Genomic DNA, 15658 nt, shown 5'->3' with positions numbered 1-15658 from the left:
AAGGTTGGACTCAATCTCAGAGGTCTTTTCCAACCTCGTTGATTCTGTGATGCCATTCTAATGGATGCAAATTAAATACATGACATATAAGATGATGGAGCTGTTGCAATTATTGTGAATCATTATGAACAGATCCAGGGCAACTGAACTGGTGGTCTTGAAAAAAAAAGGAAAGGGCCTACACACGTGCGATAGAGTGAAATTCCCGTTTCTCATGTGTCAATGCACTAAGCAACCAAAGCAAACCCACCTCTTTTCCCTCCAGTCTTTGCAACTGTAGCGGCTGTTGGCTTTCCGAGGGCCATCAGCACGGAGGTGTTTCCCTTTCCCGGTGACTCCCGGCGGAGCATCGCCCCGCCCCGCCCCGCCCCGCCCCGCCCCGCGGGGCCGCTCGGTCGCGCCCCCTGGGGGCGGAGAGCCCGCCCCGCAGCCCCGTCCGTGTCCCGCCGTCGGTCCCCGCAAACTCCCCGCGCGTTCCTGCCTGGGCGCGTTTGCCGTCCCGGCCTCGGGAGAATTAACCCGCCTCGCCGCAGGGCGCTGAAGTTCGGGACGTCACCGGCCAGGGCGCGGCCCGCCCGCACTATCCGCAGCCGCTGCATCCCGCGTGCGGACCCGCTCACTCACAAACGCAGGAGGAGGGGATTCCCCGGACGGGACGGGACGGGACGGGAGTTTCCGTACAGGGGCCAAAGGGGAAGAGACGAGGGAGACGCAGAAGCGAAATCGCTCGGCACACCTCCCCTGGCTCTGCCTCCACCGGGGTCCTTCCCCGCCCCGCACCCTTTGGTGCCGGTTTTCCCCCCGGGGGGCTCCGCTCCGTGCCCGAGCTTCGGCCGTCGGGCTCCCCGCGCCCAGCGCGGTCACGCGCGGCTCCCGCTCGCGGTGACGTCACCGCCCCTCTCCCGCTCCGCCGCTCCCGCCGGCGGCCGCAGCCCGCGGGTGCGGGGCGGTGCGGGGCGCTGCGGGCCGGGGCTCCGCGCTCACGGGGCTCCGCGACGCGGGCGGCGGCGCCGCGCTGTGGAGGCCGCTTGGCGCCGCCTCTTCTCTCCGTCCCTCCTTCCCGCCCGCGCCGCGCTGCCCCATGTTCGGGCTGGAGAAGCCGGCGGGGCAGCAGAAGCCGGGCAGGAGCGGTGGGCTGCCGAAGATGGCGTCCGTGGGGGATTTTAACGTGCTCAGCTCCAGCATCCCGGCCACCAAGGTGGAGCTCTCCGTGTCCTGCAGGTACGGCGGCGGCTCGCTCGCCCCGCGGCGTCGGAGGGGGCGGACGGGCGGGCGGGCAGGTGCCCGCGGTGCGCCGGGCAGGGCGGTGTTAGCGGAGCGGGGAGAAGAAGGGGCAGCGCGGGACGCCCTCCGGACGCCCGGCGCTGTGCGAGGCGCTTTCCCTCTTGCCCTGCCGAGCTGTCAGCGCAGCCTCGGGCAGAGCCTGGGAGCAGCCCGGGGCCGGCTGCCAGCCCGCTGCAGTCCGCTGTCCCTCACCGGGCGTGCCCGCCGCAGGGAGCTGCCGGCGGACCCCGGGGCGAAGCGCCCGCTCCCGCAGCGGTTTCGGGCTCTGCCGAGACGGGCAGCAGCTGCTGCCGCCCCGCATCCCGCCCGCGCCGCTGCCGGCATGGGGGAGCGGGAGTGGCGGCGAGGAGCGCGCAGAGCGCGTTCTCCGGCAGGTATTTTAACTTCTGGAGCTGTCCCAAGTGCCGTGGTGGGGACGGAGAACTCCCGTCCGGAGAAATCCTGTCGTAAGTTCTTCGAGGCGCTCTTGCAAAACTGTTACGGAAGCGGGCGTGTTCTGTTGCTTCGTCACATTTTATCGTAACCCTGGTGCCGAGAAATTACGAAAATGCCACCCCGTAACGCCAAATCTAGTATACGCGGGTTTGTTCCTCGGCATTTGTTTACTGGTATTTCAGAAATCGTTCTTTCTCTCACAGAGCGCAGAGAATTCCCTATTAGAGGTCTAAAAATAATTTTATCTGTGGGCTTTTATATTTGTATTTTCGTTCACATTCGCAACTTCTTAAGTATTCCCTAGTAATTGCAGAGCGGCGGTTCCTTTCACCAGCAGAATTGGCAGCTTCTAGCGGAAAATTTGAACTGTTAGTGTTGTTTGCTGCTGGGAAATGAGACAAAGTTTCCGCTACAGACCGTTGCATCATTTCCTAATGTAGCTGTCCGAGAGTTGCTGCTGTTAGCAGTACTTCTACTAGGACAGAACAGCAGCGCTCTAAACTTGAATTGTCAGACCACTCCCTCTCTTTCCATAGTAAATAAAGTATGATTTGATGTTTAATCAAGGGTGCGTTTCAAAAGAAGGCTGAAGCAATGAGAAATAGAGTAAGACTGAATTTCTAATACTGAAACAGTCACTAGGCTGTCATATGAACAGCCTGGTGTACTTACTGCTTGTTTCTGCAAAGTTCACGGGCGCCAACCCTGGTCCAGTGAAAGGTGTGCCGCTATGTGTAAAAGCAATCCAGGACCTTTAGTGTTACTTTTAGCTTCTTCAAATAACCTGTCACACTTACAGATGTCAGAACTCTTATGCTGGCTTTGATCTAGTTCCCTTATTCTGGGTGTACCTTTCATTCCAGGTATTCTTTTTATATACCTGCAGTGTTTTACAGTGATTTGAGAATCCATCAGGTAGTTACAAAGAAACGTAGTTATAGGACATAGTCAATAAATTCTGACTTTACTTGTAACTAATTTCAGTGTATAGTTTACACTGTTAATTTCTCTGTAGATATCATCAAAATACATGTCTGTTTTGTTAAAACTGCCTTTTTTTTTCTTGTTTAAGAAATAGTCTCCCTGATATGTCTTGATGTCAAGGGTAGGAGGATGGGAATTTCCATGGTGATTCCTTCCTTCTCTATGTGCTGGATGACAGCTTTTGATTACAAAATTGTGCTTCAAAACGGGAGTGTAAAAAAGAATGACATTGGGGCAGAGATTACTGATTAGCACATGTTTGTGATTCATCTGTAAAGACATTCACTGGCTAAAGCTTGTGAAATGTAGTGTTAAATTAAATTGTGAAAGACTTCAAGAGCAAACTGCAAAGTTCAGAGAATGCTGAAAATTCTTTAATAATTAGCAGTTGTGTATTCCTAAATACCTGGAGAGAAGTGCTTTTATAACAGTTTGGGTCATGACATTTCTTTTCCTTGATAACCAAAGAACTGTAGAACCAATTTGGTCACAAATTAACATCAACAATTATTAGCTGATAACTATTACTTCTTCTTAGATGTTTCTTCTTTTTTTTTTCTTGTTTTCATTATAGGAGATGAGGGAAGTTCTTCTAGTTTGTATAGGTGGTGTAACTTGGTGGTCGATGAAGCACTGCAGGCTGTTTGTGCCACAAAATAAACCTGGGACTCTGGGCAATGTTCTTTCATGTCTTCTTCTTCCTGTATGTCTTATTCATAAGGGTAGAGCTTCTATTCACTTAGCTTTTAATTCTGTGTAGTCTGTCAGCGCTTCCGGAGTTAATCTGCCCTGCATGCTCATGCTGCCAATGTTATCAAAGTAGCCAGGTTCAGTACTATGCAGATGGAATTGCACTACTTCTTATTCTGCAAGCCAGCCTGGTTTAGCTTCAGGGGAACATCAGGTAGGAAATGTGCATCTCATGGGATGAAAAATTGTCTATCAAAATTGTAAAATCCAGGAAATTTTTTAATATCAGGTGATATTCTTTCTGGGATTTTGCTATGACTAAAAGCTTTTAATATCATTCCCATAGCTTATTGAACACCAGCATTGGCTGTAATTTTACAAATGCTAGAAAAAGCAAGAAATTAATTTAATTCTAGCTATTACTATTCAGTGCCTAGCAAATAAAAAGTTCACAATTCTTTTCTGGCTCTGTAAGATGTAGTTTATCAGGAATTTGTAGTCTTTGGCTCAAGAGCCAGATCTAATATGGCAGAAAAACTTCCATGTATCATCCCAGAGGATCATCTGGTGTTGGAAGTAGTCCACTGTTGTCTGGATCAATTGTTCTAGTAGCCATCTCCTTCTGTGCCCTGTTGCTCCCTTTGTTGTATGCCCTGAAGGACATTCATGGTCTGAAGAAAATCTTACTGTCACCTGCCATGTGATCTTTATTAGTTTCAACCTGGCATAATTTTGCACAATTATCATGTGGTGAAGGACCAAGACCTTTTCCATCCAGTCAGTATGGAAGAGAGGATATAGCCTCTTTTTCTTCATTATTGTTTTCCAGCCCAAAGATTCCTCTTCCTCTAGAGGGGTGTTTGCACTGGATACTGATTTTGGGCCTGTGCCTAGACTTGAATCTTCTTTTACCGGCTGTGTGTGTAAGTTTGTGCTCCTATGTGAGTTTCAGGTAAGCTTCAGGCCATGTACCTGTCATCCTGTTTTCCCTCTGGTGATGTTCTTCACCGATTCCAATCTAGTTAAATCTTGGAAAAACTTCATATTCCGTTCCTATCTTCCCTAGTATGAGTGCAGTTACTATGTGTTGACTGAACTAGTGCATTTAGTGCTGAGAACACAAGTAGATGGTGGATATCGCGTATCATGATGTTTGTGCTGTGTGTGAACTTAAAGTTCAGTGAAGTTCAGTGGGCTCAAGTTTTTTAATTTTTTGTTATGATTTATATAATGATGATTTCTTCTCATCATGGTTACTGTGTGGACCAACCTAGTTTTTTTCTTGTAGTACCTGATTAAGCCACAGCCATTCTGAAACCTTATGTTTGAAAAAAGGCGAAGAGTTTTAATTTACATATTAATGTTTATTTACTTACTGAATGAGAAGTTATGAATCAATTATTTTCTTGAGAGCAATTTTTTTAATATCTATAGGAAAGTGAAGCTGAGTTTTATAATATTATGACTTCTAGTAGTGTATCAGAGATGACATGGTTATCTGAAAGATGGTAAGTGTCATAAAATATTGACACAGTACAGGGTCACTTTGCTAATTCAGAAGTTTGCTACCACTCTGAAAGGCTTTATGCTCAGTCAGGCGGTGTGTCCGTATTGTTCTGGTTTATACTGGATAGGGTCTACACTATATTCCCACACTAGGCATAATGTGCATAAAGGCACCATAAACTTCTTATCATGGTTAATTCAACAGAAATACAATTGGTTGTCCATGCCCGTTTTGGATCAATTCTATGCCGCTTCACAATTTGTACAGAAATCTAACGTGAACGAATGAGCTGAATGGAATTAAGCAACCCTTATTCTCAGTAATTAAGATAATTTAATTTCAAGTTTCTTGCACAGAGGAATAAAGCATACTACTTCAGAATTTTTGCTTTTCCTTTTCTTTGGCAGTCTGAAAGTTTTAACCAGCCACTTCCTAGTGGTTACAGTACCTAAAAGTATGTTTAATTATATCTTTGTTTGTCCTGGGCATTGATTTCTGGCAAGATCATATCTCTCCAGCTAGGATACTTACCTTCTGCTTCTTTTAGTGAAATATTAATAGTTCAATGAAAGTCCCTGTCACAGAAAGACACAATGATTAAAAAAAAGATAAAATCATAACCATCATAACAAATTATTGAGCTTGTAGCTCTGTATGGTAGAAAATACAGAATATAAAATTAATCCTGATTATAAGCCTGTTTTTGATTTTCCTGCTTTCTTTGTGTATGTGCTTCCAGATTGGATTAAAAGTCCATGGAGTGGTTATGTGTGACTGGCAACAGAAGGTTGATCTTACATGTTTTTTCTTTGAAATGAAACTGCCTAGACAACCAGCTTGCTTCAGCTGAGAAAAATTACTGTATCGTGAGAAAAAAATATAAATGGGTGACATTGTCCTTCAAAATAGTCATGGAGGTACACTTCTGATAGGCTCCATGGTTTGGTTTTCAGCTGTGTGTCTATATTGTTTGAAATTTAAACATGAAGCCATGTGACTTCTAGAATTTAAGGCAGATCTTTTGCCCTGTAAATTCAGTCTTGGGATTGTTGGGGCAGGCTGTTATGACCTGACCCTGAGATGGGGTAACTGAGGTTCTTGTTAGTAGATCCCTTGGGGCAGATTAGAGTGAAAAGACACTGAATGACCAGTGGCAGGTAATTCATATATGGCAGGTTTATTTTAGAACAAATTGGTTGCAATGGAAAGGAGGTATGTAGTCATTTTGGTTATTATCTAGAGAAATATAACAATATAAAAGTATAAAAATATCGCTTAAGAAAATATATAAGGAAAAGAAAAAAAAAGGTGGATGAAAAAAGAAAAAAGAATAGATAGTGGAGAAGAAAGGTATCACCACCTGTGGATCCAGCAATGATACTTGATGATCGCAATTTTGATGTCCCTCGGTTGAGGTGATGGGCACAGTCTTGATCTGTTGGGGGTGAAGAAGCCCTTGAAACCTAAAGTTCAGTGGGGTAATATATGTTCAGGTTCAGGTGGGAAAGTCCAGGTACCTCTCCTGGGGAGAGAGTTTTACAAAGTCTGACGCAAGGCTGTGAATCATGCACAGTCCTCTGGTGGAAGGCCCCAGAAATGAGTCTGGGGGTGATTCGGGGTCTTTGATGGTTTGTGACACCATCTAAAACATGACCACTGTTTTTCATGCCTACATAGTTGAGCCAGTTGTGCTTTATCAGAAGGGATGAATACCTTCAGACTTATATGTGAATGTCCCAATACCTCTCCCCCTGGCGGGAATTTTACAGCTGAGCCTTATCAGGAGGGAGGACATTGGCTTGACTAAAAGCATTATCCCACCTCCCAGGATCTGCTACTTACCGGCCCTTTGGCCTTTTCCCTTATCTGGCTCAAAAACCATCTTGTCACTAAACAAAGGTGTGTTTGTGTGGTTGTCCTCTGGTGGTGGGAATACACCCCGTCTGCACCTCGGCTGTTATGCAGACCAGAGGTTGCACCACCACACACACAAAAGCTCTCCTTCTCCCCTTTGACAGGGGGTGCAAACCTGGCCTCAGCAAAGCACCCTGCTGCTTTTGCAAATCTGATTGTTAGAGTCATTAACCTTAAACATTCCAATCTTTCACACAGGCCCCAGGTTTCACACTAACTGTGCAAGTCTCAGGACTTGTCAGGTTTTGTCTAAACTTGTCTTTGTCTACAAGGAGCTTTGTTTGGTTTTGCTTAGCTGCAAACCCAAACCCAGTGGACTTTTTCTAGCAACTGGGTGGCTACTCCTTAGTTTCACTTGGCTTGTCCTTGTGTAATTGTGTGGTATAACCATGTTTCTTTATACAGATAGTAGTAGCAAGTAATTATTCCGTGTGTAATGGTGTATTTGTGACTCTCATAGAATGGTATAATACAGAGGACCGTTGTCATGGTGTGATAGCAGAGGCCTTGCAAGTGGGGACACATTATGCTGGGTGTGGGAGCAGAGGGTGAAAAGAGAGGGGTTGGAATGCCCCCCCTACTGGGGACCCCAGTGCACTAAAGAGGTCACCAGTGGTTATTAAGGAAGTGAAGACTGGGAACTGGACAAATCCAAAAGAGCTGAAAGAGCAAGTCTCAAGCAGATGTTAGACACACTGCATAGAGTGTACAGTAAATGTGGATGTGAAATGGAGTTGCAGGTGGATGAAGTAAGAACATGTTAGCTCATATAGGAGTCCTCAGAGCAGGGAGGAAGAAGCCATGAACATCATTCTCCTTCTGAGACCATCTGCTCTGCCCCTACCACCACTGTAAACTTCATGCTTCTCCCTGGACAGGATGTGGGACACTGATGGGTGGCTTACTGTAACACCCTCCCACAGCTGAAGCCAATAGTCTTAGGCTTCAGAAGGGATAAAGGGAAGCCTGGCAGCAGGAAATGGACCAGATACGAGCAAGTGTGCAGTGACTTTAACTGTATTTTTATGAAGATTTTCCGTGGTAGCATTATTTTCATCATTTTCCTTCCTTCTCTGTCCATCTGAGCAGTGGCTCACCACCAACAGTCCTGCAATAACTGAGAAAGGATGAATATTACATTGATGGTATATATTTTGATTCAAAGAAACCTTTGAATAATCTGAAAAGCACTTGTATTATGGCCGGGGAATGCAAAGGGGCACATGTTTTCCCCAGTGCACTCCACTGAGCAAAGAAATACCATAGCTTTTTATACAGTTTGAAAGTAGCAAGTTTAAAATTATCTATACACATACTCTTTTTGCAGTCTGCCTTATCTAAATAGACGCTTAGTTTTACCTCCTATTCTTACTATTATAGAGTAGTTACATAAAGTTTTAGCATTTCAAACAGTTTCAGGTTCCCCACCCCTCTCTACGTGCTAAAAAGCCTTCTCTATTCTCTAAGCTATTTTATCTTAATTGCCCACAGTTTGGGCAGAAACTTTTAAGCAGTTTTACATTTTGCAAAGTCACACTTACATAGCTAAAATTAACATAGCTAAATTTTATTTCATTTTCTATTTCATTTGCTTTGTAAGTTATTTCTTTGATGTATACCTTTTAAAGAATTGTTTCAGAAAAACTGTGCAAAACCAATCGGTATGTATAAAAACATATAAATCATTAATGCAACACTGTATTAACAATACAGTCCTAAAAAAAAATCTGAACTCAAATGAAGCAGCATATCTATGGATTTGGATGGTCTGGATGAAAGTAACTGGAAAGGACTGGTGAGTTGACACTAGATTGAATAGCTGTTTTGACACTGGCAGTCCTTAGGGCTATCCCCCAGGATACATCACCAGTAGCTCAGAGCCAGAGACTATTTACCTGCCAAGACTTAGCAACATAAATATGGATGGTTCATTCTGTTGGTTTCAAATAATAATTTGGTTGGTACTGAAGCAGAGTTCCACCAATTTGTGATATTCCTAAATGGACTTTTATTATTTAAACAGGAATAGTTCACGATTGTGTTCAGGTCTGCTTCATCTGCAAAAGTGTATTTTCATAATCCACTACTTCCTGTCTGTTTCAACAGAATTCCTGCAAAACCGTTGCTATGTTAAGGTGAATAAACTTCGCAATTCTTTTGTTTTTGTTTTGTTTGTTTTTTTTTTTAAACACCAGGAGTAGTCATCAGTTGAGGTTTCATCCTAAAATTGTTTGCATATGTCTATCCAGAGAAAGCTTTCTGTGGGTTGTCATAAAACTCATGGAGGAACTGCTAGTCTAACCCTTCTTATTGCTTCTCCCTTTTTTTTTCCCTTACGGCTTCTGAATCAATATATGTTTAACTTGACAATGAAAGTTAGTGGGAGGCTGAAAATCATTTCTTTGTCTTCTTTGAACAAGAAGAGTGAATTACTTCTCCAAGGGTTATGAAGAGGTATTGTGGATGTTTTCTTAAGGTTGTATATCAGAGATGTTTGTTTTCTTTCTGGTGCTTCTAGTGCCCCAAAGAATGGAGACAATCTGAACAGAAAGACAGAGGTCATCCTAATTGCCTCTTATTAAGTAGGGCCACTGTTTTCTCACCTGTGAGCCTATTCTAAGAGAACTGGTTATTTTGACGAGAAGGTAAAATTCGAGAAGTTGTCTGATCTATTTTTAAGTCCAGGGTGTTTTGAATCTAGAGATCTGGAGGCTAATAGCTCACTTTATGCTCTGACAGAATAAATAGCTGGGGAAGGGTGACTACTTAAACTGGCACTACAGCTGAAAGTTGTTTGTGAAATTACTCTGCAGGAAGTCAAGTGGGCTCTTCACTCAAGTGAAGGTCTCTTTGGATCATCTTACCTTGACTCTGACAAGTTCAGTAATATCAGTTAGAACTAAGGGGCAGTGACTACTAGGTTAATGTTACAATTAGTAGTACAATGGCTACTATTCTGCACAGTAAAAAGTGAGGAGACGCTTCTTTTTTTTTTTTTTTCAGGCTCTTCCTTGAAAAAGGGGCATGGGCCCTTTATTGAGTAAGGGAAACAGAAATGCATTTATTTAATGAACTAAGCACTATTTCTTTTCCCATGGATTGATACAAGTATGAGAGAAGTACTATTTACTCATATGAGAATAAAACACATTGAAAATGTGTATTTTCTAAAAATTAAAAATAACTTTGCACAGGTAACTAACTTCTGTGTTTGCAGACTGCTGAGTGCTTTATTTCCCAACCTAAGAATCTTTGCATGCACTTAGATGTAATCTAAAGATGAAGAGAAACATAAAACTGTAACGCGCAGAGAGATTCTGACAAATTAATTTGAAGTAAACCACGTATTTATCATTAAGGATTTCAGAGCTGTTGAAAGCAATGTATAAATAAGTATTTTTCCAGTCAACACAGATTTTTTTTTTTTAAACTAGAGAAGCAGATTTTAAGCTACTTAGTTCTCTATTACTGTGCGAGATTTCTGTCATTTCTGAAGGGGGAATTGGATTTACTTTTGCTTAGCAGTTGGGTTAAATTAAAACAAAAAACTTACAGAGAGGGAAGTTCAGATATTGATCATTAAAATGAAGTAAAATTTGAAGTAAAGTATATGTGAACAAGATGAGTAAATGCTACTTTCTAGTGTACATCTAACAACATATGTATAACACATAGAGTACATGAGATCATGTGAAGCAACATAGACCGTGATGATGTCTGGTTAGCTACCACTGCTAACTGGATCAGTGAATCTTGAAGTACATGATTTATATGTATAGTTGTTTAGATTAACATAGTACAGGACACTTGGCATTTGGAAACATTTATTTACTGGGATGGTGGTCGAACACTGGAACAGACTTCCTAGAGATGTGATCGATGTCTGTGTTGAAGAGGCATTTGGACAGGGCCATTAACAACACGTTTCAGCTTTTGGTCAGCCCTGAGTTGGTCAGGCAGTTGGACTGGATGATCGTTATAGTTTCCTTCCAAGTGAAACACTGTTCTAAAAAACTTTCTGAAGCACTGGACAGAAACTGTTATTTTGATAGATTTTTATTACATTCATGAAACTGTGTGAACAATGTGACTCTGTGAAGCATAGCTGAATATGTTTTAACTTATCTTATTTACTGTTTACCTTTTTTCTTTCCCCGCTCCAGGGATATTGCTCTCATTATACAGAAAAAAAATTATTGCAGCATTTCTAATCTGTCTTGTGCTTTTCACTTTAGACCAAGTAGGTGTTATTGCCATGGCCCCTATTAATTTTTTCCCCTTAGTCATCTATGCTGTTGCAACTATTTTGGTTGCTCTCCAGAATGGGCAGGTGCAGAATGAATTCCTTCAGGATCTGTGTTGATAGAATAATGCTTTCTGCACAGATATTCCGATACATTTCTTTGCTGTGGGTGTTTGATGTGCATGTTTCTCCAGATAAAAACATGTGTCTTTCCCCCCCCCTTGTAATTGATAGCAATTCCTTTTCTTTTTGCATTCTTTATCTTAAAGGTTTAATGGATGTAGGAAAAAAAAGTACTCACCATGTTCAGTCAAAATGCAAGTCTGTTTCTCTTGATACTTTGATTAGGAAAAAGAAGAAGTTGTTTCAGATATTTCTGGTTTCTCAGTGTATGAGCTTTCCTGAAACAAAACAGTGTACTTCTAAAGAGAATGCTTTTCTCAGGGAAAATGGAAAAAATACACTCTATTGCTCAGCCTATGCAGAAAGTGCCATTGAAAATTAAGAGTATGAAGACTACTACAGCTCTAGAAGTATATCTGATCTTCTTTCTTATTTTGCTGTTACCATTTCTTGTGACTTTAGATTGTCCTGTGCTTATGTACCATGCAGTTTTTGCATATTTAAAGGAGCACTTTGGCTATTATCCCCTTAAAATGAAAATGCACAAATGAAATTGAGCAGCCTCTTGAGTTGTTAGGTGATTTAGTGGACAAATCAGACTTTTTCTTGTTGGTTTTTTTTTTTTTTTTGGTTGATTGGTTAGAGTTTTTTTCCCATTGGCAGTGATCTTTTAAGTTCCTTTTGAAATTGGCTGCACTGCTTCAACAGCTTGCTAAGTTCTTATGTTACTATTTTGGTTGGCTATTAATGTTTTGGATGATCAGGCATGTGTGCAAACATGCTGAAGACATTGTTTATTTATGGGAAAATGTGTGAAGGGTTGAATTGAGGATATTGCAAGCTGTATTAGTTCAAACCTGTGAACTGATGACACTGACCTGAATTACAACATTAAACTTTGGTATCTCTACCCTTGCAATCCTTTCAAGGATACTGTTTATGTAGAAATGTTCTTAATTCAAGAAGTACTTAATGGCAGCTAATGGTTGAAGACCAGGAACATTCTCAGCAGTATTACAGATTCTTACCTTGTTTTTCTGCTGTTCCCATGGTGGCTGCTTTTTGCAACTGCTGGAATAGAAGTATCAGGACAGACTGAGCTTTACAGTACCAGGCCAGTCTTTATGTTAGTATGTGCATTGGAAAACAGAGGGAAAAAACTTAAAAAGGAACACAATAAGAGTAGGAAATATCTAAAGAACTCAAAGCGCCTTATCTTCTTGTAAGAATGATTAAGATGACTTAATTTTAATTTGCGGTGGCAAACACTTAACATACCAATTATTAAGTCACTGCATAGTCATTATGCAGAGGAATTAAAATTGTTTGGAATTCCAGTGGTGAATATGAGAGGCCTATCCCAAACCCTAATGTACTATTTCTTTCATATAACTCTAATTTTGATGTTTTATAGCAATTCATTTTCGGATAATCCAATTCTATTTACCATTTATTAATGGTGTATCTAGGTAGATACATAGAGGCATAGGAGGCAATTTTCATTTTGGATTGGTAATTCTGATATTACAGAACTTCCTGTACTGTCCTTTAAAGCAGTTTGTAGTGATTTTTGTCAAATACTGATTTGAATTTGCTGATTTTCCTGGGTTTGTTAATATTTGTTAAGGTAGAATACAGTTTCTCTTAGTATAATTGTTTGCATATATGAAAATCACACTTCTAAATAGATCAGAGAAGTTCTGAAGAATGAGTGCATGCAGAATTCAGGTTCAGTCACAAGTAATAGTTTTAATGCTAGTGCTACTTTGGCTAAATTAAATAAAACAGATCCATCCAATGTTCATTTAAAGCTATCTTTTGTTCATACTGCTTGTTCTGAAATGTGAACTTGGCAATACCTAACTTTGTAATACAGTATCTTTTCTTTGTTGAAGTCTGAGTGGACCACTTAGAACACCTATATTGAACAAAATATTAATACACTTTTCAGCGCTGTTCAGTAGCACAAAAATAATGTGATTTAGATCTGAATGAGAGTAATAAATGGTGACCTTTGAAGAGGCTCTACTAATTATTAAAGATAATAAGTTGTAAGCGAAGTAAACTGGTTATTTAATCCTTCCTCTTGCTCTGGGGTACAAGCAAAGAACTTAGTAGAAATTGTTCCTCACATGTTCCTCACATGTTCTTGAAGACAGTGGAGATTTCCCATCATATCTGGCCACCTTTAACAATGAAAGGCAGTAAAACAATGGAATAAAGTTCAACTTCTGTGCCTGCGGTACAGAAGATTCAATTTAGGATTAAACGTGTTCCTATGTGCTCTGTCTACATCAAGGTCAGCTTCAATTTGCAACAGTGTTTTTCTCATAGATGTAGTCTAAATACTTCTGATTATTTCTGCTTTTGCTGAGCTCCAGAGGCTCCATGTCTGTCTTAGATTGCAAAAAATTGGAGTGTCCAAAATACTATTGCTTGACTTGAGTGTTTACCAATATTATGAAAATCAGACAATTAGTCTAAAGTAGCATTTTTGTTCGTATATTCCAGTCTGCCTTTTTCCCAAAGGTAAAAAACTCCTTACTTGCATTCAGTTTGTGGTCAACTGTGATGTCTAGAACTATTTTTACAGAACTGCTATATATCCACTACATGTAGCTATGCTGCACTTTGCTGTTAAGTTTAATACCTAACTACCTTGCTAAGTTTATCCTTTCTTATCCCTATTCAATAGCATCCTGGTTTCAGAACATTTTTCTAGTCTGTCAAGATATTTTTTTAAGTTTAATTATTCTAAATTTTTATTTTTTGAATGATGAAATGTTGGTAACTATTCTAAGACTAGTTTTCTGTTCAGTCCTGATTCTTTAGACTTACTGTTAATTTGAGTCTGCTTATCTGTGTATGATTCTCAGTTGGCTGAAGTGTGGCTACAATATTGGGACTGCATTGCATAACAAAGAAATTAATTCTTACTACTTATTCCTAGGTATTCTGTAGGTAATTAGAAAATTCCTAGTTTTGTTGTGTCCCATGTCTGCTTTAGTTCTCATCCATGACAGATTCTTACAGATATTTCCTGATGACTCTGAAATCTCATAGCCATTATTTTAAGTATAGTCTAAAGTTTTTGGGTTCAACTAGCAAGTTAATCTCTGATACATATTTGTGATTTAAAGGTATTTTTGTTCTTGATGTTCATCTTATATATAATTGTGCTTGTGGTTGCTTTTCACTTCATGGTGTTGGAGTACATGGTATTGGAGTAAATGAGCCACATTTTGCTCAAGTCCAAAATGCATAATAAAATGAAATGTAAGAAGATTCAAGTGTTAGTGCTGACTGACTTTGAGTAAGTCTTGCATATTAGGAGAGCAGAAAACTAAGCTGACTCTTGATTAAAACTGTTAAAAATATATATACATTGGTATCTGATTTACATATTTCAGAATTTTTAATACATAAGATTATTTTTGTCTTTTTTTTTTTTTTGTAGAAATCTTTTGGACAGAGATACGTTTTCTAAATCTGATCCAAGTAAGTATATAGCATTTTATCGTTTCTTCTCATTATGTGTTGCAAATGTGCAAAAAACTGGACTAAAAATTAGGTGGGTGATTTTCTTCAGCATCAGTTAGGTGCACATTGTCTTTGTGACAATTACTTAGAGTAATTAAATTACACTTAAATAAGTTACACATCATTTATGTGAACTGGAATTTTAAAGATTGCATTTAATATTGCTTTCCTGAGCTAAATAGTCCCTTATTTAGCAGTCAACCTAGTGTTAATAGGCTGGTCCTTAGATTATGGTGTCTTGTGTCATGTTGTCTCCCCTACGACTCTCCATTTGCTATTATCTGTAAGTTAATTTTCTTTTTTTAAGCCTGAGCTTTTCTTCCTTAGTTTACCATGTATTGTGCTTACTGGCATTGGAAATAACCCAGGACACATATACTTCTATCAAGTGTCTGGACATGCAACCATGTCCTGATGGGATATACTTGAATACTGAGTCATGTGACAGTGTGACTCCGTTTGAGTACTTCTGTGAGAGTATGTGTTTACATTCTTTAACAAAAATTTATTGAGAGATATTCCAAAATACCCTTTTGATGGGAAAAACTTCTACTTCCTTCAGGAAGTTAGGACTACCTTTGACATTTCTAATCTATAAAACTTTCTTTTTTTTAAGAGGAGGCATAGGCACTACCGTGCCTCTGGTGTAGGGAGATCATGCAGAAGCAGAATTGAGTGTTTTGCGTATTACTAAAAATTTTTGATTGGCTAAAAAAGACCCTGTTGTGTAGGTTAAGTTGTTTTGAAGAGTGCTCAGTGACCTAGTGCCCTGACTGATTTCAGAGGTCTCTTACGTTGAATCAAGATACCTTTGAGCAGAAGTGATAAGGTGTCTAGTTTTTATGCTCAAATATTATTAAGGGCAAGTGCTTCAAGTTCTTATCAGACAGGGAACGGTATTAGGCATAAACTGCAGGGTTTGAGTAGCAGGGGACTGC

The 15658-nt window shown here is 40.7% G+C and overlaps 1 protein-coding gene across 2 annotated transcripts in view; it reads left to right on the top strand.

The window, feature by feature from the left end:
- The first annotated feature begins 497 nt into the window (after positions 1-497).
- Positions 498-15658, top strand: part of CPNE8 (copine 8) — an 83154-nt gene continuing 67993 nt past the window's right edge. The window contains exons 1-2 of one of the 2 annotated variants that reach the window (XR_005562859.1): positions 498-1221; positions 14638-14678. Coding sequence is in view for 1 of the 2 variants with exons in the window: in XM_027731995.2 (XP_027587796.1) it covers positions 1082-1221; positions 14638-14678 (181 nt within the window). In the remaining variant the exon portion in view is untranslated. The remainder of the gene's footprint in view (positions 1222-14637; positions 14679-15658) is intronic. The other variant, XM_027731995.2, reaches the window with a different exon arrangement.

This window comes from Pipra filicauda, unplaced genomic scaffold, assembly GCF_003945595.2.
Source record: "Pipra filicauda isolate LSUMZ 115617 unplaced genomic scaffold, ASM394559v2 scaffold167_size3244652_pilon, whole genome shotgun sequence".
Lineage (NCBI taxonomy): Eukaryota > Metazoa > Chordata > Aves > Passeriformes > Pipridae > Pipra > Pipra filicauda.
This window is presented reverse-complemented; position numbering and strand designations above follow the sequence as displayed.